A 27,083-nucleotide genomic window follows, 5' to 3' on the forward strand; every position below is an offset into this window, starting at 1 on the left:
GAAGCTGAGCAAACCTTTCCTCCACCGTGGAAATGCAAGGGCAAGCTCACTCAGACTGGCCTAAGCCAGTCTGGCAGGTGCCCTTCCTGGCAGGTAGCCCAGGCCAAAGTCAAAGCCAGCTTGGATCTGGGTGGGGCTTGTTTTGCAGAAGCTATTATACCAAAGCTGCCCTTATATGGTTGGGAGAGGCGGGACACGTTGCCTTAAAAGGAATTTGTATTCTTGAAAAAAGATGAGCATCAACTTATCCAATGGTATTTGCTCCCCAGCACAGGTTAGCATATTAAAGGCCTAGAAGGGAGGTCTGGCCAAACAGGACCTTGGCAGCCTTCCCCAGCTCAGTGGTGCTCTGGGTGTCTGCTCCACTGGTGAGAGGCAGAGTGGATAGCAGGCAGACCTGACCCGCTCATGCGTGGGCAGCACCCCTGAACCTGGCAGTAAGCCCTGGTGACCAGGACCTAGACCCCTCTTCAAGAAAAACAAGGGCAGGGGTAATGAAAACTTCCCACCTCCCAGAAAGGAACTGGGTGCCATGCCAGGTAGAAATGGATAGGGGCCTCCAAGCTAGGAGGTGAATGCTAGGAATATCCCTCTGCTCCAGGGTAATAAAACAGTCTGATCTTGGGGCCTCCCTGGTGGCGCAGCAGGTTGAGTGCAGCACTGTTAAGCTATCCACAGCCTCTATAGCGTGGGTTCAATTCCCGGCCAGGGAGATACCATGGCGCGGCAGACCTCTCCTGCCTCGCCCACCGCTCCCCTCAGCAGTGTTTTCTGTCTGCCTTTTCTGATCCCCGCTCTGTCTCTGGTGAATTCTCTCACCCTCCCATGCCTCTGGCCTATACCCCAGTTCTTGTATAAATACATCTTTAAAAAAATATAGTCTGGGGCCTCCCTGGTGGCGCAGGTGGTTGAGTGCAGCTCTGTGAAGCTGTCTGTAGCCTCTGCAGTGCCGGTTCGATCCCCGCCGTCCTCGAAGCAACCCACATGGCGAGCACACCTCTCCTGTCTCGCCTGCTGCTCCCCTCAGCAGTATATTTTGTCAGTCTGCCTGTTTTGTTCCCCACTCTGTCTCCGGTGAATCCTCTCACCCTCCCATGCCTCTGGCCTGTGCCCCGGCTCTTGTATAAAAAATAAATCTTAAAAAAAAAAAGTCTGGTCTTTCTCCTCTAATCCTCCAAGAAGCCATTCACTGGCTTTACTATTCCTAGGAGGTTGTTCAGGAAAGATAGGAGCTGCTATAAACACTTCCAGGTTCCCTGGAGTCCATCTGATCTGCTGTAAGGGGAGTCTATAAGGTAAAGAGACGAAAATTCCAGTTTTGACCTAAACAGCTTCTTTATACCACTTGGACCTCCAAATAAACCCAGAAAAAGAATAGACAGGCCAAGGATTTCAATATAGGCATATAATTTTTAATATTTAATTTAAATAAAATCAAGGCTGGATTGGATTGGAAGAGATTATCTGATTTGTAGAAGAGGATTTTTTCTTAAAATCATGATATTACAAGTCATTGGTGAGAACAACCTGCTTCTTTCCTCAGGTTCCTTACAGAGCCTGCTTAGGAAATGAGAGGTGAATCATCTCCCTCACCTCCTCCCCACCAGGGCTTGGCTCTCCCCAAAACCTAAAGGAGTAAATCCTTCACTGCCTCTTCCCATCTCTACCAAGAGTCAGCTTCTAGCCCCAGCCAGGAAGTCTATATCAAGTCCAAGCTCCTGAGATAATGAGGGTCTTTTGGTTCCCTACTGAGGTTGGGCACATCTGGTTAGAGAAATCTCAAGGAAGATCACAGACACTGTGACCTTCTATTTTTCAAACTCATTGTCAGGGTTCCCAGGTGCAGCTACCTTACAAAACACATCTATAGTCGAAGGAAAGGGGAAGGATGGAAACCCTGAGCAGAACCAGGCCCTACCACCTTATTATGGCCGTACCAAAGTCTCTCTCCCAGGGGCTCATTGGCAGAGAGCTGCCAGTTCTCTCAATCGGTCACTGGGGCAGCAGGCGAGGCCTGGGTAGGGAAAAGCTGGTCCTTAGAGAGGTATGAACGTGCAGGTGTAAGAGCAAGAAGAGCATCCTTATCTCCTTGCCTTGACTAAGGCACTGAGGGGAAAGAAAGGTAAGAATGATGAAGATGGGAAGAGAAGCAGAAAGGATCCCTTGGACCCACTAGCTTGGAGAAGGGGAAAAAAAAGGAATGGAGGGAGATGAGGACTACCACATGGGTGCCACAGCTGTGCAAAAAGGTGCATCTAAGAAGTAGGTTGGGTCACGCCAGCGTGTCCATCACATGATATTCCCTTCACCCTGCTCCAGAGTGCAAGGAAAATGGTTTGCAGTAGTCAAGGGAGCAGAATCACATAGGGTATTTCCCTGAGCCTGAGGGTGAAGGGCTAATGGAATAAAGCTTTATATACATGGCAATTCTATTCCTTCCCATTGTACTCAAGCCCCTGCAGCCTACATGCTGACCATCCTGCTCCTGGGAGGGAGCAAAAGGAGGGCTCGGCACTTAAGAGAAGGGCTCGGTTGGCCTAAAATACCCACCACTTCAGTGGTAAGGGAAAGCCCATCCACCAGCTTAGTATTGTTGCCTTTTTTATCCCCACCATTCACATCCCTCCCTGTCTCAGATCCCAACAACAGGGTCCCTCTTCACTCCCCAACAGGAATGGGGACTCTGAGGCCGGGCAGGGTAGAGCAAGGCTGATCAGGATAGGCCTCGATCTTGGTTTCTGGGTCCCGGCGGACCTCTTGCTAACAGGAGCTAGTCTGAAGGTTGCTTTCCGTAAGCAGTGATGCGATGGAATTAGGGTCGTAAACACCGTCGAATTCCTCATCTGAGCTTAGTCCCTCATGTTGGAGGGTGGACTCAGCAGCTGAGCGGGAAGCTTTGCGCCTGAATCAGAGAGAAGAATACTGATTAGGGAGGGCGAGAGAAAGATTGAGAGAGTCACCCTTTCCATGCTAAGAAAACTCCCAGCTCTTTCAAGACCCAGAGCTTCTCACTGATCAGAGATTTGGGGACATGGGCTACAGGATGGGGGCTGAGATACTAAAGGAAAATCAGACTGGCTTCCAGACAGGAATGCATAGCTACGAAATCCCACCTTAGAGCTTCGCCTTCCTATCCAGTGCAGGAGAGCCCATTCCCTTCCTGCTCTGTCCTCACGAGCAGCCCATACCAGTTGTCCTTCTCCAGGGTTTTGATCCTAGCCTGGAGCTGTTCATTGATTTCATGCTGCTCCTCCAGCTCACGCTGGGCCTTCTTCCTCAGACCATCCAGTCGCTCAATTTCCTCTTCTGCTTCATCCATCTGCCGCTTCAAAGCCTTCACCCTCAGGCTTAGCTGGGCGGGATACCAAGTGCCCACATTAGAAAAGCATCCCACTATGGCCTAGGATCCTCCTCTGCAAAAATCTTAACAAGGGATTGTTGCCCCTAGCAAAATGTTTGTGACCCTGATCTCAAGTTGCCTGATCTCATGCGTTTGTCTTGGGGACTAAATGAGTTAATACATGCATGATACTTAGAGAGCCTAGCAAATCCTAAGCACAAAAATACATGTGCTCAATGACTGCTCTAATTCAGTCCTTTCAGTCTAGTCTCTCTGTCCTCATACAAGGAAAGGCAAAGTTTGGAAGCCAGGAATTGGAGCCTCCCTTGCCTTCAAGCAAATGCAAAGTAAATACTTTCCACATGGTTGTGTGGCCCTGATTGTCATCTCACCTGGTCTTTCTGGTCATTGACATGCTGCCGCTCATCATCAATCTGGATGGACAGCTCTTTGACTTTCCGCTCCAGTTTTCTGTTGGTAGACTGGAGGACTGTCTTCTCCCTAAAAGGATAGGGCAGGGATGTCTATGGCTGTCATCATTTTTAAAGGAATCTCTACTTGGTTCCCTGCTGCTTCCAAGGACTCCTTTCAGTCATGAGCCCCACCTTAGATCAGGACTAGGGAGGATCCAGGGCAGATAGAAAGACCTGGGGGTCATTCACATTTCAGAATTCTGCAACCCTCCTGTTCTCTAGCAAGAGAAAGTTTCCTGAAAGATCAGGCAAATTTAGCCACGTCTGAGGTAGAAGACAGATCAGCCCCAGAAGAGAAAAGCCTAGTGGGAGGGGGGGGGATGGGCTCGTGTCACCTCTCTTCTGATTGCAGCCGCTCCTGCAACTCCCGATTCTGGGATTCAAGCTGAGAGACGCTGGCGTTGGGCTTCTGGAAACCTTCTAAGCTGGCCAACCGGCTCTTCAAATCCTTGTTCTGAGAGGGACAGGTTGCCTCTGTGTTTAGTACTCCACTTCTGATCCCTTCCATGCTCATTCTGCCCACCTCCTGGGGCCATATCCACTCCCTTTCCATCCCCCTCACCTGTCTCTCCAGGGAGATTTTATCACACTCCAGATCCTGCCGAGCAGACCTCTCCTGCATGAGCTCTGACCTTAGCTGGTCCACCTGGTGGGGACAGGTGAAAGGTACCAGACTTAGGGAGGGCTAATCAAACCAGCAAGCTGAACCAAGTGGGACAGAGTAACTGTAGGTTGCACTCTGAATCCTCACATTCTCAGGAACTAAGAAATCAGAGTTTTCAAATGGGAGGGTTCACAGAATTTAAACAGGAACTCCTCGATTGCCCCAGGAACAAGCATCCTTTTTGAATGGAAGTAGCCCAGACTTAGGCCAGCGAGAGTCCAGGCCACCGGGATTCTTCCCCCCACTCAAATTCTTGGTTTCTTTCCACCCAAAAAGCCCTGCTAACCCTCACCAACTCAGAAAAGACCCTGAAAACAGAGCCAGGTATGCACAAATTCTAGTCAGAACTCTTCAGATTGTGAAAGCTGAGAGGTCATTTTTTACATGGTCAGCGTAGACACAGATGAAGAGTAAAGAGAGGGCTACCTGGTCCCGGGCCCGATTCATCCGGGCTGTCAGCAGCTCCACAGTGTTCTTCTCCTCATCTAATTCCGCTTCCAGTCGTGAGACTTTTTCCTATGGCAGAGGAGCAACAAGTAAGTTCTGCTCCAAATGCCGGACACCAGAATGCTAAACTCAGACTAGGACCTCTCAAGCCCTTGCTTCCACAGACTTTTCACTCTCCATCATCCCTATAACCTGTTGGTCCTTACCCCTGATCCAGAGTCACCTTGGAGCTAGCGCCCTCTGCTGACCAGGTACAGCAGCACGGGGCAGGGGAGAGGCACCTCTGGACTTGGGCCCTTGCCAGGATTACAAGCCCCAAGAGACAGCCCTGTTTCCCTAGTGGGAAAAGAGACAAACACCAAGTGCCTGGGCCAAGGCTGAGATGAGAGAGGTGGAAACTAAAGTACCAGGATACAGATCTGAGGAGCACATTCAAGCCAGGGAGTACCAGATAGAGACTAATGGGTAGGTTCTGGGACCTACTAGATTTGGGTATCAGATACCCCACTTCCTAGCAGAAGGGCCATGAACAAGTTGCTTAACTTCTCTGTGTCTCAGTATTCCCAACTTGTGAAATGGAGAAAATATCCTGACTTCACAGTGTTATTCTGAATCTTAAATGCACTGCACACAGCACAATATATAACTGTTTGCTGCTACTATTACTGGTATTATTATTATTGCTGTTACTGGTATTATTATTATTATTACTGTCAAATATAGCAAACTGTGGCTCACTGTTCATGCTAAAGGAGAGAAGCCTTAGTTTAGCTTCAGCCAACTGCTGCAGAAAACGCAGGATTAGAAGCTCAGCATTACTATATTTTCAGATATATAAAACAAATCAGAAATCTAATTTTTTATGCGTGATTCATAAATTTCTAAACATTGGCAATTAATTCAAAATTGTTTAAAAACACTGTAGTCAAATAGGACCCACTGGCGGTGGGCTGCCAGTTTCCAACCCCTTGAGAGACTTGGAATATGTTGGCACCCGTCTCCATAGTGTCCCACTGTGCCAGGATTTGGAATCCTTTTCCCTCTTCCAGCCACCACATGTCACCCAATGTCCTTACCTCAAGGCCCTTGAGTTGCCGGGTCCTGTCATCTTGGGAGCGCTTTTTGTTCTCTGCCTCTTGCTGCAGCCCCTCCAATCGTTGGGCCAGCAGCTCTTTATCCAGCTGAGCTGTGTCCCGATCAGCCTGGGATGCCTGCAGTGCCTGCCGGAGCCTCTGGGTCTGAGCAGAAGGGAAAAATCCAAAAGCTCAGGCTAGTAAGATGTGAGTTGAGAGCAGGGAGCAGTCTGCCCCTGAGGTGAGAAACATTTCATCACTAACATTCTTTAGAATTCCACAGTATGGTGACAATAAAAAGTTGAATGACTTGTAGCTCATTTTCTTTACTGTTTTAAAATTCTCTACACAAATTAGAATCATCTGACAAATTTTCAGACTACCAATCCTGAGCCCCAGTCCCAGGGATTATGTTTTAAGTGGTAAGGAATATAGCTTAGATACAGGTTTCCCCTGCTGTCTGAAAATAGGATGTTCCTTTTGGTATGATTTGATAGGTTATTTTGGGGGCCTGGGAATGTTCAAAATTTTTTTCCATATAAATTAAAGGTTTTAATTGAAGGGATTCCCAGACCCCCCCAAAGTAACCTACCAAATCATACCAAAAGGAATGTTCTCTTTTTGGATATTGAGGTAAACCTGTATTGGTTTTTTTTTAAATCTCCACAGGTAACTCTAAAATACAACAGAGTGAAAATCACTGCTCCACTGACAATGCATTCCCTGTTGTCTGTACCTTAGGCAAACAACTGTCCTGCACCCCCAGCTTACTATGTCTAAGTGCTTAAACCTAAACCTGAGCCCCAACTTCCTGTGGTCACAAGTTTAGTTAAGAGGCAATGACCTTTAGACCATGTAGGGTAAAGTAACAGTATCAGGCTTTTCTGCCTTCCCACCATTAGGATAGATGACGGAACCCTGCGGTCCTGAATGCATGCCTGATGGCGGGCACCTGGAGTAGGGTGTTGGTATAGGTAGATGGGATTCACCTGGGCTAAGACTGGGCTTTTAAGAGCAGCATCACGGGGACGCCAGAAGAGAAGCAGTAGAAGCAGAGAAGCAGAAGCAGAACCATGAGAGAGCCAAAGTGAAGACTTGCTGGGGGCTGGGAGGCCCCCAGCCTGCCTGCTGTATACCTGGTAAATCCCAATAAAAGCCTGAAAAGCCACCGAGGGCTCCAGGACTCTGACTCCTCCCTTACCCCGTCTGCTGGGATCACAGAAAACCTGCCCTGTGCCCATTCCTGCCCCTACAGGCCAAGAACACTAGGAGAATTCCCACCCTCCTGCCATTTAGGCTCCTACCTCATCTTGAAGCCGGCTCAGCCCCCCAGAGTTCTTCTCAGCCTCACTGGCCCACTCCTTGGCCTGGCGCTGGGCGTCTGCCACCTCACGCCGGGCCTTTTCCTTATAATCCTCCAATTGTGTCTGGAGCTGCTGCAGGGCTTGCTTAGAGTCTTCCCCAATCTGCTCCAGCTGAGATGCAGAGAAAAGAGGGTTGTCAGTACGGCACCTCTTTAATATGCCTCTGTCTTTCCTCTGGGCCCAAACTCCCAAGACCCTGCCAGAGTCTCCTTTCTGCCAAAGCAGCCCTCTCTTAACTCTTTCCTGGTCTATGTCCCTAGAACAGCCACTAGTAATATACAGATTGCATGGGTACAAAGCTTAGCTCTACCACTTATTGCCTGTGTGTCTGTAGACAAGATGAAATTTAACTAAATTAAATTTAGGCAATTAAATTTAACTTCTCTGGATCTCAGTTTCCCAATGGTAAAATGTGATAGTAATACTTATATCAGAAGGTTGTTGTGAAAATCATGGTAGTTAATTATGTAAAGTACTCACAACAGTGCCTGCTAAAAGGTTAACTTTAAATGGCCTTATTTCAACAAACCTGAGGTTTATTGAACCACTAAGGGGAAAAAATCTGGGGCATCCCTGGTGGTGCAAGGGGTTAGGTCTCAGCACTATAAAGCTGTCCGCAGCCGCTGTAGTGTGAGTTCAATCCCCAGCCAGGGAGCTAACTAACCCACATGGCGCAGCAGACCTCTCCTGGCTCACCCGCTGCTCCCCTCAGCAGTGTATTTCAGTGGATCAACCTGTTCTGCTCCCCACTCTGTCTCTGGTGAATCCTCTCATCCCCCCCCCATACCTCTGGCCTACACCCCAGTTCTTGTATGCACAAATAAATCAATCTTAAAAAAAAGGGGGGGTAATCGAACTGGTGCTGCAGTGGCTACAGATAGCTTCATAGTGAAGAGACTTAATCCCTTGTGCCACCAGGGAGGCCCTGTTTGCTCTAGTTTTATAAAGAAAGATTAGGAGGAAAACTTTACCTCCAAATAAAAGCTGTTTATTTCCTTTTCTTCCTTTCTTCTAATATAAAATTCTACCAACGATGATTCTAATGTCTAGGTCTTATCAATTTCTATGGTGGAATCCCAGAATCCCCAGGGGGCAAAACACCAATGGGAGAAAGGAAGGATGCTTCACTGATGACTTGGCCCTGGCCTCCCCAATGACTAACTTAAGGAAAGCAGCACCACCCCCATGCCCCCCTCACCCCCATGCCACCCAGTGCCCCACCTCCTTGTTCAGTCGGTCCACGGTCCTGTCCAGCAGGCGCTTCTGCTCCTCCAGCTCAGCCTTGCCCTTCCGGAGCACCTCCCGCTGCTTGGCCTCATCCTCTAGAGCCCTATTCAGCACCTGCTGCTCCTGCCCCATGCGGGCCAACCCCCGCTGGGCCTCCTCCAGTCGTGCCTCCAGTGCCCGCTTTGCTGCTGCCAGGCTCCCCTCCTCTTCCTGAGATGCGTTCAGGGCCTCCACTAGTCGCTGTTTCTCTGCCTGGGAGAGGGAGATGCTGAGGGAAGCTGGACTGAGAAGAGGCAAAGCTTGGGCTCAAGGCTTTTGGAGGTGAATAGAAGGAAGAAGGAGGAGGGAAGAGGGAGAGGTATTTGTAAAAAAGGTGGGCAATGAACACAGGCTCAAAGGAACCAGCAAAGAAACCAAGACACAGAACAAACAAAGGGTGGGAGATTAAAGGCAAAAATACCAGTGCAAAGGCTAAGACATTCACCCCAAAGCACACTCCAGGAAATAAAACCAAGGGTAACACAGGGTTGGGAAGGCAAACAGAAGCACACAAAGGGCAAAACAGAATCCATGACAGAGTATTTAACCCAGGATGAGAGAAGAAAGTCGAGGAGGAAGCCAATGAGGATGACAGAGGCACGGACCTCCAGCCGCTGCAGTTTGTCCCGAAGCCGAGCCTCCGCCACTTCCCCTCCTTCCGCCAACCCTCGTGTCTCCTTTAGCTGCTGCTCCAGACCCAGGATGCGCCGTCGGAATTCGTCATTTTCCTCCTGGGTCTCCCGAAGCGTTGTTTCCACTGCTGTGCGCCTCTGCCCCAGCACTGTAGCCTCTGCCTCTGCTGCCATCTTAGCCTGCGTCCGGTTCAAGGAAGGCGGCTCAGACCCCAGGGCTCAATGGACCACCCCAAGGAGAGCTCATAAGAACTTAAAGCCTTAATGAGGGATAGTGCCACCAATCAGAGGCTCCCCTGAGAATCCACCCCTTCAGCGATACAGCAGGTGCCACCAAGTACAACCCTACCTCCCCCTGCCAAATCCTGGCTGCTTTTAACCACACACAAGACCAAGGATCTGGTCTGTACATACCAGGATAGGTAATTTTCCACGCCCTCTGGCTCTTCAGCCCTCCAGACCCCTCAGTCTCCACCTTCTAAGCCCTGTGCCCACTCCCCTTGCCTTGGAAGCCTCTTCACAGTCCTGTCTCAGTTGATGGAGTGTTTTTTGCAGCTGGAGGTTCTGTTCTTCGAGGCCCTGGCCTCGATCAGCCTCAGCCCTCAGCTGCTTCTCCAACTCCCGTTCCCGGTGTCGCCCAGCCATCTGCTGGCTCTGTCGCTCTGTCTGTAGCTCCTTAAGTTCCTCTTGTGTTTGGTGCAGCTCCTAAAAGGGAAGGGAAATGTGCCAAGGCAAAGAGAATCAGCATAGGCTATCAGAATATGAAGAAACCTAATGCTCATACACTTTTGGGTGAAGGGAGATCTACAACGGCATGGTTACTTGCAAAAATGGTTTGACAGCTTCTCAAAAAGTTAACCATCATTCCTATATGACCCATAAATTCCACCACCATATAAATATGAGGAGTGAAAGTAGGGTTACATAAAACTTGTACATGAATGTTCATTAGAGCTAAACTATAGAAATGACTCAAATCCATTCAATTGATTTGTTAATAAAATGTGGTATATCCACATAGTGGAAATCTGTTCAATCATAAAAAGTAATGAAGCACTGATACTTGCTACAACAAGGGTAAGTCTTTAAAAAAATGCTGTGCTAGGGCCTCCCTGGTGGCTCAAGGGTTAAGACACAACCTATGAAGCTATCTGCAACACCAGTTCGATTCCTGGCCTGCCAGGGAGCAACCCACACGGCACAACAGACCTTTCCTGACTCATCCGCTGATCCCCTCAGCAGTGTACTTTGGTCAATCTGCCTGCTCTATCCCCCACTCTGTCTCTGGTGAATCCTCTCACTGCCCACCCCCCCCCACACACACACCTCTGGCCTGCCCCAGCTCTTGTATGCATAAATAAATAAATCTTAAAAAAAAAAAATGCTGTGCTAGATAAAAGTAGTCAGACATAAAAGATGAGTCCACTTATAGGAAGTGCTCAGCAGAGGCATATCCATAGTAGTTACAGGGGGTGGAAGTAGTCACTGTGAATGGATATGAGGTATTTTTTGGGGTGATGAAAATATTCTGTAGTTAGATAGTAATAATATTGTAGTATATTCTGTGACTATACTACAAACCACTAAATTGTATACTTTAAAAGGTTGAATTTTATGATACATGTAATTAATCTCCATAAAAAATTATATGGCATAAGAACAGATGACAGTACGGACAAAACAGGATTGTTAGTTTAAAAAAAATAATATGCTGAAAATCAAAATATATGATACAATATATACTGTTATGGAAAAAAAAACCAAAAAAACCCAATATATACTGTTATGCTCTGGCTTCTTTTTTACAAAAATAAAATGAGTTCTGGTTCTAACCCTTTGGCTATAATGTACTTCTGAAATTCAGAAAGCACCATAATTAGTTTGACAGGTTGTATAACAGAGAATAGGTCACCATGGTAAGACATTAACAAAACTAATTACAGAGAAAAAGAAAAATAGAGTATATGGTCTAAATTGGACTTGGTTACTCTCTTTCCTAATGTATTTTTTGTTTATTGATCAAATAATAAAATAAACTTAACATGAAATAAATGAAAAACTAGTTATTAATTTTTAGCTTTATTTGGCACAATAAGTATCAACTGAGATTATTCAGAGGAATGTCCAATTTCACTATAAGACTTTAAACTACACTTGATTACAAATACAGTCTTATGTTATAGACATGATAAACAAGCATTGATTAATTAATACTGGTTAGCTAAGCATCTACTACATATCCAGGAAAATGAATCAAGGAAATGTAGGCCTTAAAGGATCCCCAGACCATATAAGTAAATTCCCTAAAATTAACAAAAACAGTCTCTAAGTTCTAAATCATCCAAAATAATTAACTGCTTGCTTTCTTGGCTTTCACAAACTAGAATTCTAAGAACATGAAGAAAGTATTTGTGTATTCATCTCTATTTTATTATCTTATCTTTCATAAAGTATCATTCATGTTTGATAAAATGAGAATTAAAGAAAAGACCAAAGAGAGGGACTCTTATGATGAATTTCAAGTTACAGTCCCACCACCAAGGCCATGCCTTGGTTACTGGGGAGCTAAAATGTTAACTCCTCATGTCTAGATTCTATAATCCCTGAGCAGCCTTCAAATTACAATTTGGCTTTCCATGTAGGTCAGCAGGCCATGCCAATGCAAGTGTTTTAGTCCATGTGACAATACTTCTCATTGTAAGTTAACAAACTGGCATTCCAACTGTAAACATTTGTTTCGTAAATGTAGTTAGAGTCCCTGAGACAGAGCAGCTCTTGCTACACTGACCAAATAAGGTTCCTGAACTTGCAAAAACGGCCCTTGTGTTTCACAAATCCACCTAAATGCTGCTGCCATGAGGTCCCTTGGGAGGCAGCCAGCACCCCCTGGCTACCACCCAATCTGGGCACTTAGAGTCCTTTCCATTAGAAACTGCTGCACTCGAGGAGGAGACCAGCACTCTGCAGCAGAGTGCTGGGAAAAGGAAAAGCTGAGCAGGCAGAATGGGGCCTGAAAGGAAACATGTGAGATGGCCACATCAGTGTGGAAGCGTTGGCGGAAGCAAGGCAGGTGCCCATGACCCCCACCTGTCTTCTGCCCCTCAGTACCTTCTTGAGTTCCTCCATCTGGCGAGGATCTGCAGCCTCAGCTCGTGCCTGCCCTAATTCCCTCTGCAAGACCTCCACTTTCTCCCCAAGTTCCTCTTCCATCTCTTCCTTTTCCATCCGCAGCTGCATGAGTCTGAGTCCAGCAAGGTAAAAGAAAAAGAAAAGGGATCAGGATCAGTCTGCCTACCTGGGAGAGGTCAGGACAGTGAAAACCACCTCCCTGGAGCCCAATACACTGGGCACTCATTCTCAGGAGAGAGGAAGGTGGATGTGTAGAAGAGCAGTTGGAGACATAGGAGTATAAAGAGCACAGCATGAGTAGAAAGGAAAGGGATTGAAGTACTACGGGTTAATATTCTTGGGAGGGAGGCAAGGTCCTTACTCCTGCTTGGTGGCTCTAAGCTCCTCTTTGTTCTTCTGGAACATGTTCTGCCAATGCCCTGTCTCCTCTGAGGTCTCCTCCAGCTCCCTCTGCAGCCCACGCACCAGGGCCGACATCTTCTGCCTCTCAGCCTCTAATGCAGCGTGGTCCTAGGGAAGAGGAGAGTCAGGGTCCAGGAGGCTCCGAAGGAGGAGCTCACTTAAGCCAAGCTGTGAATGTAGAAGGAGCAGCTCGCATCCAGAGGGCACCATGCCAGCTGCACACCCTGCTACCTGATAAATGCTAGCAGAAGGTTCCCTCCCCAAGTTATAATCCAAATCTATGTCATCTACAGGAAGCCCCTCCCTAGTCCCCCAGTTATTTCCCCCCAGTATGCTGGTCACACACACCCAAGGTATTTCTGGCCTGCATGTTCTCCCTCTGTCTATGGAGGTTTCCTGGCCAAGGTTTTCATTATATCTTATATGTGTCCTGTAGGGGAAGCTCCAGTTATAGCAATGAAAAGACCAAAAACACTGAGGCCTCAAGGCAGCCCTTTTTTCAGGCTGCCACTTTTGTCACATGCCTGGGTCGCATCTTGCATGCTGCGGCGAAGCTGCTCTGTGTCTCGCTGGCACTGTTGGCGGACATGCTCCACCTCCTGGTCACGTGAGGCCACCTCTTCCTTCAGGGCCCCCTTCAGGGCCGTCAGCTCCCGCTCCCGCAGCCTCAACTGCTCCTCTATCCGCTGCTTCCCCTCCAAAACCTCTTCCAGAAGTTCCCGACTCTCTAACAGGTCCTGGGGAAAGTGAAGGGAGAAGCACAGAGGTGACCAAATTAATTAGGATCCACCTGTCATTTGTTCAGTTAGTCAATCAAAAAATATTATTGAGCATCAAGATAAGCACAGTACCAGGTGCTCTCTGTCCCCTAAGATGTCTAGTTAAAATAAAGAAATCCCACCACCTGGGGCTTTAGTCCCCCCCACCAGTGAGCTGGCCTGAAAGCACACTTTCAGGGGTATCTGTAATAAGCTACCTAGTCCCCAGACTTTGGAGAGACTTGAAGATGCTCTAGCTAAAAAGAAACACAAGCTAGGGTTCAACCCTGCTCCCCACCTTCATAAGCACTTCCTTTGCAGACTCAGGCCCCTGGGATTGTTTCAGTTTATCCTGCAGCTCCATCACTTGCGTCTCCAGCCCACGCCGGACCCTTTCACTCTGATCCAGGAGAAGTTTCATGTTCTGGAGCCTAACAATTAATTACAGATAACATAACTGAGCAATATGTGTCAGGCGGTTTTCTAAACACATGTCTTACTTCATTTAAACCTCATTCCAAAAAAAAAAAAAAATTAAGTACACCTTCCAGGCTGTGTTTAAATTTTAACTTGGCCTTCTCTAACTACCTGATTTACTATTACAACCTGTCACGATCCAGCCCTTCTGATCTGCTTTAACCTACTTTATTTATCACCCTCTCACATATTACAAATTTATTCACAGGCTATGTTTATTGTTTACTGTCGGTTCCCCCTCACCAGACACTGCATCTAGAGAGCACGGCTCTTGTTCTCTGTACAGTTCACTGAGGGCCCCAGGAATCTAGAATCATGCTTGTCATACTGCATTCATTGCAAAAAACATCTGCTGAATGAATAACGGAGTCATCACAACAATTGTGTAGATAGGTACTACTACTAACCCCATTTTCCAGATTAAGAACCCAAGGCAAAGAGGCATCCCAAGTAGCTAACTAACCCACACACTATCACCATTACTGACAGAAAAGGTAAAGAGAAAAGTCCTATCTTTAAATCACCTCTCTCTGTCCCTTTCAGCTTCTGGAGATTTCCCTCTGTGTCCCTCAGCCCTGGAGACAGCTTCTCACTGGCCTCTGCCCCCATGCATCCCTCATGTTCCATCAGTAGCACTCACTCCTTGGTGCTCTGCTGAGCCTCCCCTTTCTTCTTCTCCAGCAGCTCCTGCAGGCGGCTGCACTCCTCTGCCTTCTCCTCCAGCTGCCGCTCCAGCCCAGCCCGGAATGGCTCGAGCTTCTGCCGCTTCTAGAAAAGAAAGCAGAGTGAAGGAGGTGGAGGAGCAGGGAAAGCTCTCAGAGCACCAGGAATAATAGGAGTGTCTACCATTTACTGACACTCACTATATGAAAGGCATTGTCCTGGGGACATTATGTATTATTAGTCGTATGTCACTTAATGCTGGGGTTACATTCTGAGAAATGAGTCATTAGGCGATCTCACCACTGTGTGAACATCACAAAGTGCAGTTACACAAACCTAGACATTATAGACAACATGGCCCCAGGCTGTATATAGGGACCACAATTGTATAGAAATGGTCCCTCACTGATAGAAACATTGTTACATTTTAAATCCTCCCAACAAGTCATGGTTCTTGTGAGGGTTTAAAATACCTCCACAAATTCTTTGATATTTCTTTCAAAAAGTGAAGCCTCTGGTCCAATCATTATGGAAAGCTGTCCCCAGGTTCCTCAGTCTACTAAAAATGGAGCTACCATACGACACTGCAATTCCACTACCCCGGGATCTACTCAAAGCACACAAAAACACTGATTCAAAAGAACACCTGTACACCTGTGCTCACTACAGCACTATTTACAATACGTAAAACCTGGAGACAACCCAAATGCCCAAAAATAGGTGACTGGATCAAGAAGATGCGGCATATATACACAATGGAATATTATTCAGCAATCAAAAAAGGTAAACTCATGCCATTCGCAGCAACAAGGAATTATGCTCAGTGAAATAAACCAGAAGGAAAAAGAAAAATATCGGATGGTTTCACTTATAGCAGGAATATAGGGGACCAAATAAGACATCAGTATAAAAAAATAATAACAGTATATAACACAACAAAGCAAAAACAGACAATTATAAATCAGAGAATACACACTGCAGGGGAGGATGAAGGAAAGGGAGGAGCACAGGGGACTGAGGTGATGGTGCATGGGTGCATTGGTGAAGGAAACTCTATGGGTCTGCACCTGAGGGGGTGGGGGGAAGCAAATATTGTTTAAAAATGAACAATGATGTAAAAAATTAAAAAAAATGAAGAAATAGTAAAATAAAAAAAAATCCATTCTTAAATTTCAGAGGCAGTACATTTTGCTGTCAAGGAATATTTTTCTGATCATAAAACATACTTTAAGAATGACTCTCATAGTGCATTTTGTTACTTCTGTCCCCTTTGGGTTCTTTCTTGATGCTCCACTTCATGTGCTAAAATTCCTTGATTTCACAACAAAGTTAAACTGCATTCAACCAAACAAAAACAAAAACAAAAAAGGTGCAGCCTAATTCCTCTCCCCTAGAATATGGGCTGGACTTAGGGTCTCTTCTAACAAATAGAAAAAGGAGGAAGGAACATGTCATTTCTGAGATTAGGACATAAAAGGCATTGCAGGGCCTCCCCGGTGGCGCAGCAGTTGAGCGCTGGGTTGCAAGGCTGCCCGCGGCCTCTGCGGTGCCGGTTCGATCCCCGGCTGCTCCCCTGCCACCGGAGGTGGGTCCCACATGGCGCAGACCTCTTCTGCCGCCCGCTGCTCCCCTCAGCAGTGTACTTCGGTCCTTCTGCCTGCTCTGCTCCCAGCTCTGGCTCTGGTGAATTCTCTCACCCTCCCGCGCTTCTGACTGTACCCAGTGCATGTATAAACAAAACAAACAAACAAATAAATAAATAAAACATGCCTCTATTAAAAAAAAAAAAAGGCATTGCAGCTTCCTTCTAAACACCTCTTTTGGATCACTCATTGTAGGGAAAGGTAGCGGCCATATTGTGAGGACACTCAAGCAGCCCAAAGAAGAGATCCACATAGCGAGGAACTGGGGCCTCCACCAAGAGCACTGAAGAAGTCATTTTAGAAGTAAACCTTCCAGGGCCTCCTAGGTGGCGCAGCGGTTGAGCGCTGGGTCGCGAAGCTGCCCACAGCCTCTGCAGTGCCTGCTCAAACCCCAGCTGCCGGCGAGGGTCCCACATGGCACACAGACCTCTCCTGCCACGCCCGCTGCTCCCCTCAGCAGTGTATTTCGGCAGTCTGCCTGTTCTGTTCCCCGCTCTGGCTTTGGTGAATTCTCTCACCCTCCCACGCTTCTGACTCTACCCAGTACTTGTATAAATAAATAAATAAATGAATCTTTAAAAAAACAAGTAAACCTTCCGACTCTGGTCAAGTCTTCAAATGACTATAGCCTTAGCCAAGAGTTTGTTGGAATCTCATGATAGACTCTGACAGAACTACCCACTAAAGCTACTCCCAGATTCTTGGCTCTCAGGCCTGGGAGATATTTTAAGATGTTACGTTTTGGGGTAATTTACACAGCAATAGATAACTAATGTGATATGACTATTATCCCCACTTTACAGTTAAGGAAACAGGTTTAGAACAGTTAAAGAACCTACCCAAATCAGTTACACAGCCAACAAGTACTGGTAACAGGATTTGAACTCAGTTTTGAGTCTACAGCCCACCACTTAATCAATATACTACATTGCCTTCTAGGAAACAAAGGGGGTTACAATTTAACACTTACTAAGCACTAACGACATATAAGACAATAAAACAGAAGCAGTATTTAAAAAGGGGTGAGGGAAGTAGAAAAGCTTTAAAATAAGACTGACTTGAGTGCCTCCCTGGTGGCGCAAGGGGTTAAGCACTGCACTGTGAAGCAAGCCGCAGCCTCTGCAGACGAGTTTGATCCCCGGCCAGCCAGGGAGCTACCCACATGGTGCAGGAGACCTCTCCTGTCTCGCCTGCTGCTCGCCTCAGCAATGTCTCTCAGTCAGTCTGCCTGTTATGTTCTCCGCTCTGTCTATGGTGGATCCTCTCACCCCTCGCACCTCTGGCCTATACCCCAGCTCTTGTATGCATAAATAAATAAATCTTTAAAAAAAAAAAAAGACTGACTTGAATTTTTTAATTCCTTCTCTGGAATGTGCTACCTTGAGCAATTCACTTAACCTCTCTGACCTTCCACTTTCTCATCATAAAAGGGTCCAGGATGCCTACTACACAGGGTCATATCATTATTACATATTACTCAGGACAGTAACTGCTATAAAAAATTATACAATTAAGTGACAATTACTATTGTTGCCATCATGATGATGATGATGATGATGATGAAAAGAGCTGAAGTAATCTGCTCAAGAATATGATCGGTAAGTGGCAGAGCCAGGACGGTGCCTCCCAAAGGAAATGTTATGGGGGGCCTCCCCGATGGCATAGCGGTTGAGCACTGGGTTGCGAAGCTGCCCGCAGCCTCTGCAGTGCCGGTTTGATCCCCGGCTGCTCCCTGGCAGGAGGGTCCCACATGGCGCACAGACCTCTCCTGCCGCCCACTGCTCCCCTCAGCAGTGTACTTCGGTCCTTCTGCCTGCTCTGCTCCCTGCTCTGGCTCTGGTGAATTCTCTCACCCTCCCGCGCTTCTGACTGTACCCAGTGCTTGTAGAAATAAATAAATAAATCTTAAAAAAAAAAAAGGAAATGTTATGGGAAGAAGCTAGACAGCTGCTGAGCGTGCTCCTCCTCTCTATGCTCCAGAGAACCTTTGCTGGGACTTGTGCACACTTGTCTCAGCTCACGGGACACACAGGTGCTCCTTCCATCACTTGGAAGAGCAGACCCCAGTCAAGGATTTTCCCCTGTGAGCCTTCATCCCTCCTGGACCTCTCTAGCCTCTCCTCACCTTCACCTCTTCATCCAACTTTTGCTGTAGCTCCGCCACTTTCTGAGTGAGTTTACTCTGCCCTGCCAGGGCCTTAGCAGAACCAGAAGTCACCTGCCAGAGACATACAGAGGAGGAAGTGAGTCCATATCCAGATCCCAAAGCCCTAACCCTGACCCTGACCCACTGTGAGGCCACTCACCACCAGAGGCTGCATCTGCTCCAGCACCAAACTGACCTTCCTCCTCACAGAGGTTTCACTTTCTGAGCTTCTGGAGGATAAAAGGACAGAAGCAAAAGTTAGGAGGGGAAGAGGTAGCAGGGATAAAGGAAGAGTTAAGAGGAGGGAAGAGGGAGAACATGGCTAGAAGGAAAACCAGAGTGTTGCATGACCTGCCCGTTGGGAGGCCCCACTCACCCCTCCCTCAGGATGCCATAGATGGCGGCCTTCACATGGTCCACACTGCCTGGTGGGGCTGCCTCCTGCTGGTCCCGGAGAAGGTCCGGAGTTGATTTGAACTACGAGAGGAAACCCAAGGAAAAGAAGTCAGAAGGCTGCAAGGGATTCAGATGAGGTGGAGGTAGCAGGTGGGAGCAGGGGTTTTTAAAACCAGATGCACGAACCTGAAGTGGGATAAAGAGGCAACACCTCCAAGGCCTGAGTCACAGGCAAGGGAGCGGTCCCAGAGGACACACTCCCACTGTTGGGACAAACCAGATTTTCTTCAAGCAGATCTCAATTAGCTTTGAGCTTGTCACAAGTAATTTGTTACTAATGACAGTTAATGTGCTAGAATTTGTCAATGATTTACTTTAGAAAGAGTCTAACTGGGTCTCAGGAAAGTCACTTCCCTGCTTACTTGCACTCCTGAGCAGGACATAACGGGGATTTTTGGCAAAAGCCTGGCTCCCATGGGATACCCTAGAGGAACAGGAGTGCCGGTTTCCCCAGAGCCTGCATTTAAGAATGTTGCAGCCCTAGCCAATGCAGGGGACAGAGGCACAGATAATGGTGAGGCAATGACATGCTTGTGAGTGATGATGCCACAGTCTGTTCAGAGTTTTGCCCAGGGAAGTACCTTGTACATTTAACTACCACATCTGGAGGCATAAGGGGGAGAACAAAGGGTGGAGACTTTCTGCCCCAGGCTATTTGAATCAACAAGAGGTCCCAGGGCTGAGACAGGTGGGGTCTGACCTGCAGCATGGTAGGGTCCTGTGCTCTCTCCCGTGGCTCCTCGAAGCTCTGAAGAACCCAGTCCTGAGTCCGATGGGTGCGACCGAGACTTCCAAAAGGACTCTGGCTCCGGGCTGATTGTTTCGAGCTGCCTGTGTGGTTGTTCTGCTTTGTGGTCGGGCTCCAGTGGTTGGGGGACCGGCGCTCCCGTGCTTCCAGGGTGTCCTGTGGGAGCCGGTTGTCCAGGCTCTGGCTCCGCTTACGCTGTTCAGGGGGCAGCGTCCGCATGCGGCGGCCAGTGCGGCCCCGCGTCTGAATCCCAGGGCGGCTGTCAAACTTGTTGATGAGGGAGTCCACTGAAGACAGGGGAGCAGTGTCAATGGTGGTCCCTGGGGGAGGCCCTTGCGGGGCTAGCTCCAGCAGACTGGTACTCCTGTTGCTCGGACCCAGAGGAGCAGGGTCTGTCAGTGAGGCCTGCGACTGGGACCGGAGCAGCCTTCCACTCCAGTGGGCCCCATGTTCCTCATCAGATGTGCTGCCATGAGAGGGGGCAGGAAAATCCTTGGCCTGAGAATAGGGGTTCTCAGGGAATTCTGAGTTGGGGCTCAGAGCTCTAGGGGCCCCTTGGTTGTTGGCCCCTTTTATTTGGACCCCAAAGGAGTCACCACCTTTCTCCCCACTGTTGAGCACCACAAAGGGCTGCCCAGCGATGCCTTGCACACGCACTGCCACTCCATAGGTACTGGCTCTGGCGTCCTTCGCTGGGCGTCGTGCACGGTGCAGGGAGCCCATCTCCACATAACCCTCTGGCTCTGTGATGAAGCGAATCTGGACTCCGTGGTCCACAGGGCCGCGGGATTCAGTCATGGTGGATGCCTGCTCCATGGAAGAGGGGGAGGTCCTAGAAGACCAGGAATATAGTTAAGGCTGAGAGATTGAAGTAGAAACCCAGGAACTGCTACCTGCCCAGCTTTTGCACAGCCACTGGCATGGCAGTTCCTTCTATCTGGTACAATGACTGTCATACTTCATCTTAGCAGCAGAATCAACAAAAGGGCCTATGAAAACAGACTGCTGGACCTTTTATCTCTCTCCCTACTTTTTTTTTTTTTTTAAATAATAAATTTTATTTTTATATTCCCCATACAATTGCAACCTCCCCATTCTGACCCCAATCCCTCCCCTCCTGGCCCCCACCCCCCAAAAAGTGTCTCTGGTTCATAGTTTTTTGTTGATCTCTCCCTACTTTCTGATTCAGTAGTCTGAGGGGGCAGCCAAGGATCTGTATTTCTAACAAGTTCCTAGGTGATGTTGGCTGATATTACTGGTCCAGACTCCATGCTTTGAGACCCACTGACCTGGAACCATTTCCTCTCATACAGAGTGGGGAGCGTGGCTTGGTCAGGAGTTTGAAGGCACATATGCAGAGTCATCGCGTGCCTTTCCCAGCCTCCCCAACAGACACCTCCAAGGAAAACCCACTCCACTTCCAGGAGAATACGCAAAGAAATTGATAGTAATGATTTCTCTGGGTTGGGAGAACTGAGGGCTGGGGACAGGGGTGGGAGAGTGATTGGTTTTCTACTATAAATATTTTTGACCCTTTTGAATTCAGAACCATACCTATTAAAAAAAATTAAGCAGTGTTTCAGAGTGCCAATCCCAGGGGGCCCAAGACAGGCAGGCAGACTTGTCTCATCTGAGGGCCAGAGCCAAGCCTACCCATGGGTCAGCTCCCAGGTCCGCATTCCCAAGCTCAGAGTCAGCAAGTGGAATGTATCCCAGGTATGCTCTGGCTCCAGGAACTTGAAAAGAGGTTCTCCTCTAAGCAAATCATAAATCCAGATTCCCAGCCCTTCTGCTAATTTCTAACAGAGCCTAGCACCAAACTGGAGGAAGATTCTCCACAGGGTCACACAGAAACACAAACACCCAGCTCAACCCCCCTGTGGAGCTCTGGGCAAAGACCCTCTCAGGGACTGTAGAAGAACTAGGGAGCCCAGGAAAACTGGGTGGGAAGGGAGGGGATAAGCTCTGGGTGAGAAAGGGCTTGGTGGGGCAAACTGTGCTCTGGGAGGACAGCATTCCAAGCATTCCTAATCCTTTCCCTCCAGAGACAGGCACAGGGAGGAGCTCTTTATAGGTAATGGTTCTTTACCTTTTTGGTGTTGAAACTCCATTGGAGAGGGCCTCCCTGGTGGAGCAAGGGGTTAAGACACAACCTATGAATCAACCTATTGTTATAGGACAGCCCCGATACTGAATGGGTTGCCTGGCTGTGGGTCCTCACCGCGCGCTTAAAAGGGACTTATTAATACTCCACTGCAGGCACACACAAAGGGTTAATAAAAGGTTTATTTACAAGGGAGAAGGAAATAAGGAAAATGTACAACTCAGGGAGAAAATAGGGAAATAAAGTCTTTAATGCGTCCTACCCAATCGGCAGACCTGGAAACCCAAAGTCACTCTCAGAGCTGGCAGAGAGCCAAAATGGGGGACCTCTCCAAAAGCCCATGTGTCTGGCTTTATACCAACTTGGCTGCTTAACCCCACCCTCAGGTCCCAGCCACTTTCCCTTTGGTGGTGATGGGATTTGGAGTTCCCAGTGTCTTTGGCTTTGGCCTGGGGTGGGGGTGGAGTCCACAAAGCCTGTATGGAATTAGCTTTAGGACATCCTTTTCCCCCTAACACTATGAAGCTATCCTCCACAGACACTGCAACATGAGTTCGACCCCCAGCCAGGGAGCTACCCACATGGCGCAGCAGACCTCTCCTGACTCGCCTGCTGCTCCCCTCAGCGGTGTATGTCAGCTGATCTGCCTGTTCTGTTCCCTACTCTGTCTCTGGTGAATCCTCTCACACACCCCTCCCACAACTCTAGCCTGTACCCCAGTTCTTGTATGCATAAATAAATCTTAAAGAAAGAAAGAAACTCCATTGGAGAAAATTATGAAAGCAATGCACCCTCCCCTCAGGAGACAGCCCACACAAACTAACCATGGAAATTTCAAGAGGTAGGTAAACACCTTACAGCCCACCCATGAACACAAAGACCCCATCTTTCCACTATTTGGGCACTGGGGAGGGTTTTAACCAACCACTGATTTGGATACTCCAAAGATCAGGCTATTTAATTGGCAGGACACTATGTTGCAATTTAAGTAAAAAAATGGGACCAGAAAAGAAGCTACAAGGCAAACAAGCAAGTTCTCCCAATGACTCATGCAGCAGAAAAGGCCCTGGACTAGAGTTAGGAATAGTAGCTCTGTTCTTCCCCAGATGTACATAACCTTGGGCAAATCACAATCTTCCGGAGCCTCAGCTTCCTCATCTATAAAATGGGAATCTGTAAAATTACCTTATGATAATAGCTCATAGACAATAAATAATTACACCATAAAAATTTATCAAGTTAAAGGGCCTCCCTGGTGGTGCAAGGGATAAAGATGCAACCTATGAAGCTATCCACAGCCTCTGCAGCATGGGTTTGATCCCCGGCCAGGAAGCTACCCACATGGCGCAGCAGACCTCTCCTGACTCCCCCACTGCTCCCCTCAGCAGTGTACTTCAGTCAATCTGCCTGTTCTGTTCCCCACTTTGTCTCTGCTGAATCCTCTTACCCCCTGCATCTCTGGCCTGTACCCCAGTTCTTGTATGCATAAATAATAATAAATATATCTTTAAAAAAATTGTCAAGTTAGGGCCTCTCTGGTGGCACAAGGGGTTAAGCAACGCACTATGAAGCAATTCGCAGCCTCTGCAGCACAAGTTCAATCCCCCACCAGGGAGTTACCCACATGGCGCAGCAGACCTCTCCTGCCTCGCCCGGTGCTTCCCTCAGCAGTGTATTTCAGTCCATCTGCCTGTTCGGTTCCCCACTCTGTCTCTGGTGAATCCTCTCATCCCCCACTTCTCCGACCCATATCTCTGGCCTGTACCCCGGCTCTTGTATGCATAAATAAATAAATCTTTTTTAAAAATTTATCAAGTTATATATTTAAGGTTTTTGGACTTTATTTAGGTTCTACTTTACTAAAAAGAGGGGAAATAATAAGATATAAAACATGAACACTTACACCTATCACATAACTGACAAGAGAGGACACCCTACACACGCACTGCGCCAACAGGAACTTCCTGGTTTCACCTAGTTCACAGGAAGACGTCGTTTCTTCAGAGAAGCCTTCCCTGACCATCCCCTCCCACAAACTAGGTCAGGTCTGCATTATATGCTCTACAGTTGTCCTTCAGTGAGTTTGCCTGGGTTTATTTTTACATATTTATTGGAGCGATGATTGGTTTCCTGTCTGACACCCCAGCTAGATTATAAACTCCTGGAGGGCGAAGGCTCTCAGCTGACTCTTGATCCCTAGGTCCTGGCACATGGTAGATGTTAGAAACATATTTGTTATTTGTTAGTGGGTGTATCCAGAACCATGGCAGTCTCACAGCAGTGGGAAGATTTGCCCAAGGACCCCTCCCAGTCATCTCTTGTTTGCCTTAATTACTGGGCCTCTCCTGGCTTGGACTCCCCTTTTCAGTCAAGATTTTGAAACCAGATGTGCCTAGACTGCCAACTCCCAAAAGTCACATAATTTATTCATGATGCATCCTACCCAGTTAGTACATCTGCTGATCTTCCAGATCCAGGTCAAGGAGTTCTCAGTTCAGGCTCAGAGGCACATACCTGTCCTCTGAGGCCCCTCACCTGTCCAAGACCACCAACTTGTTGAGAAGCAGCAGCAAGTGCACCCCCAGGTCACAATGGATCCCTTACCTCAACCATCCAGGACACATGGGTTAGGGCCCAGGAGGGCTGGCAGGTCAGAAAGCAGGGCTCTAAATGATTCAACATGGAAAACTGGAAACTTATCCGTGTTTAGTTACAGAGGACAGGGGGGCGGGGCCAGGGGAGCAGGGCAGCTCTAAGGCCTTGCGCAAGCCCCAAAGCAGGTAAACAGTGAGTGAGAGCACCAGGCAACATGGAATCCAGAGCCTTAGCTCTCACCAGATGCCTGGCCCTGCTTTTTCCTCCACTGGCTTGTGCCCAGGGTGCTCCTCACCAACTGTATTCTGGAAAGAGAACCAGCCACATTCATCTTCATAAATCTGCCTCTGCTATTCCTGTCTGCAAAGAGCGGGTGGAAGGGAAGGCAGGGGAAAACTCCGAACCTGTACCAGACAGCCACTTCTCCATGAGTTACTCATTAGCCTGCCCTGCCCCAATTCCATCACCACCAGCCCAGCCGTAAGTGGCGCTTCTGACTAGGAGGGACAGGGTCTCTGGACTCCCAGCAGGAAGTGGGGGTGGGGTGGTTTCGGGTGTGTGCAGAGAAGGAACTGATATACACAGGGCTGGGCAATACGCTAGAGGCTACATAATTGGCACATTTATAAATCTCTGGATTAGGCTCTCCTCAGAAGAAACAAGGAAAGCAAATGGTCAAAATAGAAAAGGACAACTCGGTGACCTTGATCATTTGGCTCTGGTTTCCTCATAGTTTACAGATAAGAAGGTTCCATGTGGTTCCAAAAAGAACCCCCTCCAAGTGGACTCCTGGCTCAGTCCACTGAAAAAAGCGAAACCTGAGAGCCAGGATAGAGCTGCTTGGCCAGTGACAGGGGAACACAATGAGAAACTGGGCCCCTGCAAACTGGCTCGACTGGTTTGAGAGGCAAGAGGAAGGGGAGGGTCAGGGACTCCACTAGCAGCTAGTAAAGCAGACCAGAGAAATTCCACACCACAGAGAAGGCAGAGGGGAAAACCATGGGCAGGGACTGGGTCCAGTCTAGATGCCAAGGCCAAGGCTCCGAAGGAGGATGCAGAAGGGGAGGGAACAAGCAGGAGGAGCAGAGGCACAAATAACCTGCTGAGTGACAGGCCAGTGTGGGACAGGGAGACTTTGTCTCTATGCCCCTCCCTTTCCAGTTCCCTAAGTTGCAGCCCAGATCCCACACTTGTCTTGGCCACCTCCCTGGTCCTTAGTTCTCCCTTCCCTGGCATAAAGAGAAGCAGCCCTACTCCCTCTTCACCTTTCACATGAGTGGTGGCGCAGCTCAGCCTGGGAAAAGCAGGAAGGGTTCTAGGAAGCCAGGATCCTATTAGGGTTTGGCAAATGTCTGGATGAGCAGTCCCTAGAACCGGTGCCCCATTTCCAGATATCCAGGATGAAAGAAGAGGTGTAGAGGTGTAGAGGCACGTGCAGGCAGCCTGTCTACAACACAGAGGCTGCTAATTATTTCCCAATTACAACAACTTTCCTCCGGCAGGGCATCAAAGGGGGCACGCTAAGGCTGGCTCTGGCTCCCTTACCTGCCTGAGGCAAGGAAATCTGCCTCCGTTTTGTCTGGGCCCCAATGTGCAACTCTCATCCAGCCTGGACACCTGGAAGAGCTGATTCTCCCCTACTCTGGGGGTCTCCTGAGGAGTCCTGACTATGTTTCCTGCACCACTAGCACCTACTGCCATTCTGACAGTCATTATGGCCCCAGTTAGGGATGCCTAGCTGGGTTTCAGGGATCTTCTGAGAGGCATCAAGAGAACTGTTTAGGATCCCAAGGCTCAGTGAGTGACACCATCTAAATAGGGACACAGAAGAGGGTATGTGTGTTTAGGGGCGGGTTTGCCATTAGCCACCAGAAAGGGGCTTGTTAGAAAGAAGTAATTCTAGTGTTTCTATTTTGTAGGTCTAGGAATCTATGCTTGCTCACATCCTGCTCTTGGAGTGCATTCTCAAGATCAAGAAGGAAAAATTCTCCCTGGCATGAAAGCAAAGCAGGGCACAAACAGAAATCCTTAAATAGTTTCACACCTAGCAAAGAAATGGGGGGCGTCCTCTTGTTCTGCCCCACCTTGTCTCTTATAGGCAACTGTCTTCACCTGTAGGTTGAAGAAAGAGTCTACACCTCAGTCATCTCAAAGCCCAGGGGAGGTGTCTGCCCCGACTCAGATCGGCAGTCGGGGGGCGGGAGTGGGGGTAGGGAAGAACCCTGGGGAAACAGCACTTCTCTGAAATCCTCCCCTTTACGTCTCCGAACCTCAGGCGGCAGTTCTCTTTGCCCAGCTGGGACTAACTCCTTCCCACCACCACCCCGATCTCCAAGAGAAATTCTGCCCCCGGGGCCGGCGTCTGACCTCCAGAGATATCCTGGCTAAGAAACGCTTTCGTGCCCAGGGAATAGCCTTAGCCTCACCTGGCACCTTCCCAAGCACTTGCCTCTGGCACCTTGCAGCAGGAGCCAGCTCTGAATCGGTCTCCCACCTTACCTGTCCCTCCCCTCCTCCTCTCTCCAACTCAGCACCTGTGCCCTGGGACCTCTGATCGCCTGGCCTCCGCCCCTCAGAGGTGTAGCAGAGGGCATTTTGGCCTCTCAGGTACCCTTGCCCCCGGCAGGTTCACTCACCCCAGCCAGGCTCGGCGCTCCCGGGCTCGGGCTCCGGCTCGGGCTCAGGCGAAGCTGCACGCGCGGC

General features: G+C 48.5%; 1 protein-coding gene across 2 annotated transcripts; it reads right to left on the reverse strand.

The window, feature by feature from the left end:
- Nucleotides 1–1,396: 1,396 nt before the first annotated feature.
- CGN (cingulin) lies at nt 1,397–27,083 on the reverse strand. 2 transcript variants are annotated; one of them, XM_037499281.2, is made up of 21 exons: nt 27,017–27,083; nt 19,634–20,513; nt 18,854–18,954; nt 18,638–18,707; nt 18,457–18,549; nt 14,666–14,793; nt 13,847–13,979; nt 13,315–13,527; nt 12,750–12,898; nt 12,368–12,500; nt 9,764–9,964; nt 9,233–9,439; nt 8,583–8,840; nt 7,302–7,472; nt 6,001–6,162; nt 4,904–4,993; nt 4,376–4,459; nt 4,149–4,267; nt 3,733–3,841; nt 3,189–3,352; nt 1,397–2,902 (listed from the first exon to the last, which is right to left on the reverse strand). In XM_037499281.2, exons 2-21 carry the CDS (start codon nt 20,495–20,497, stop codon nt 2,761–2,763), a joined length of 3,591 nt encoding a protein of 1,196 aa, XP_037355178.1. In that variant the 5' UTR covers nt 20,498–20,513; nt 27,017–27,083; the 3' UTR covers nt 1,397–2,760. The 2 variants fall into 2 exon arrangements, with proteins under 2 accessions (XP_037355178.1, XP_037355179.1); XM_037499282.2 differs by lacking the exon at nt 27,017–27,083 and adding an exon at nt 24,229–24,385.

Source organism: Talpa occidentalis, unplaced genomic scaffold (assembly GCF_014898055.3).
Source record: "Talpa occidentalis isolate TD23 unplaced genomic scaffold, MPIMG_talOcc4v2.1 talOcc4.9, whole genome shotgun sequence".
Lineage (NCBI taxonomy): Eukaryota > Metazoa > Chordata > Mammalia > Eulipotyphla > Talpidae > Talpa > Talpa occidentalis.

Coding starts and splice junctions, on each gene's coding strand:
- CGN (XM_037499281.2), bottom strand. CDS start 20,497: ATGGAGCAGGCATCCACCATGACTGAATCCCGCGGCCCTGTGGACCAC. Junction 18,550..18,637: donor AGCAGATGCAGCCTCTGGTG/GTGAGTGGCCTC, acceptor TGTCTCTGGCAG/GTGACTTCTGGTTCTGCTAA. Junction 13,528..13,846: donor CAAAGGAAGTGCTTATGAAG/GTGGGGAGCAGG, acceptor CACTTTCCCCAG/GACCTGTTAGAGAGTCGGGA.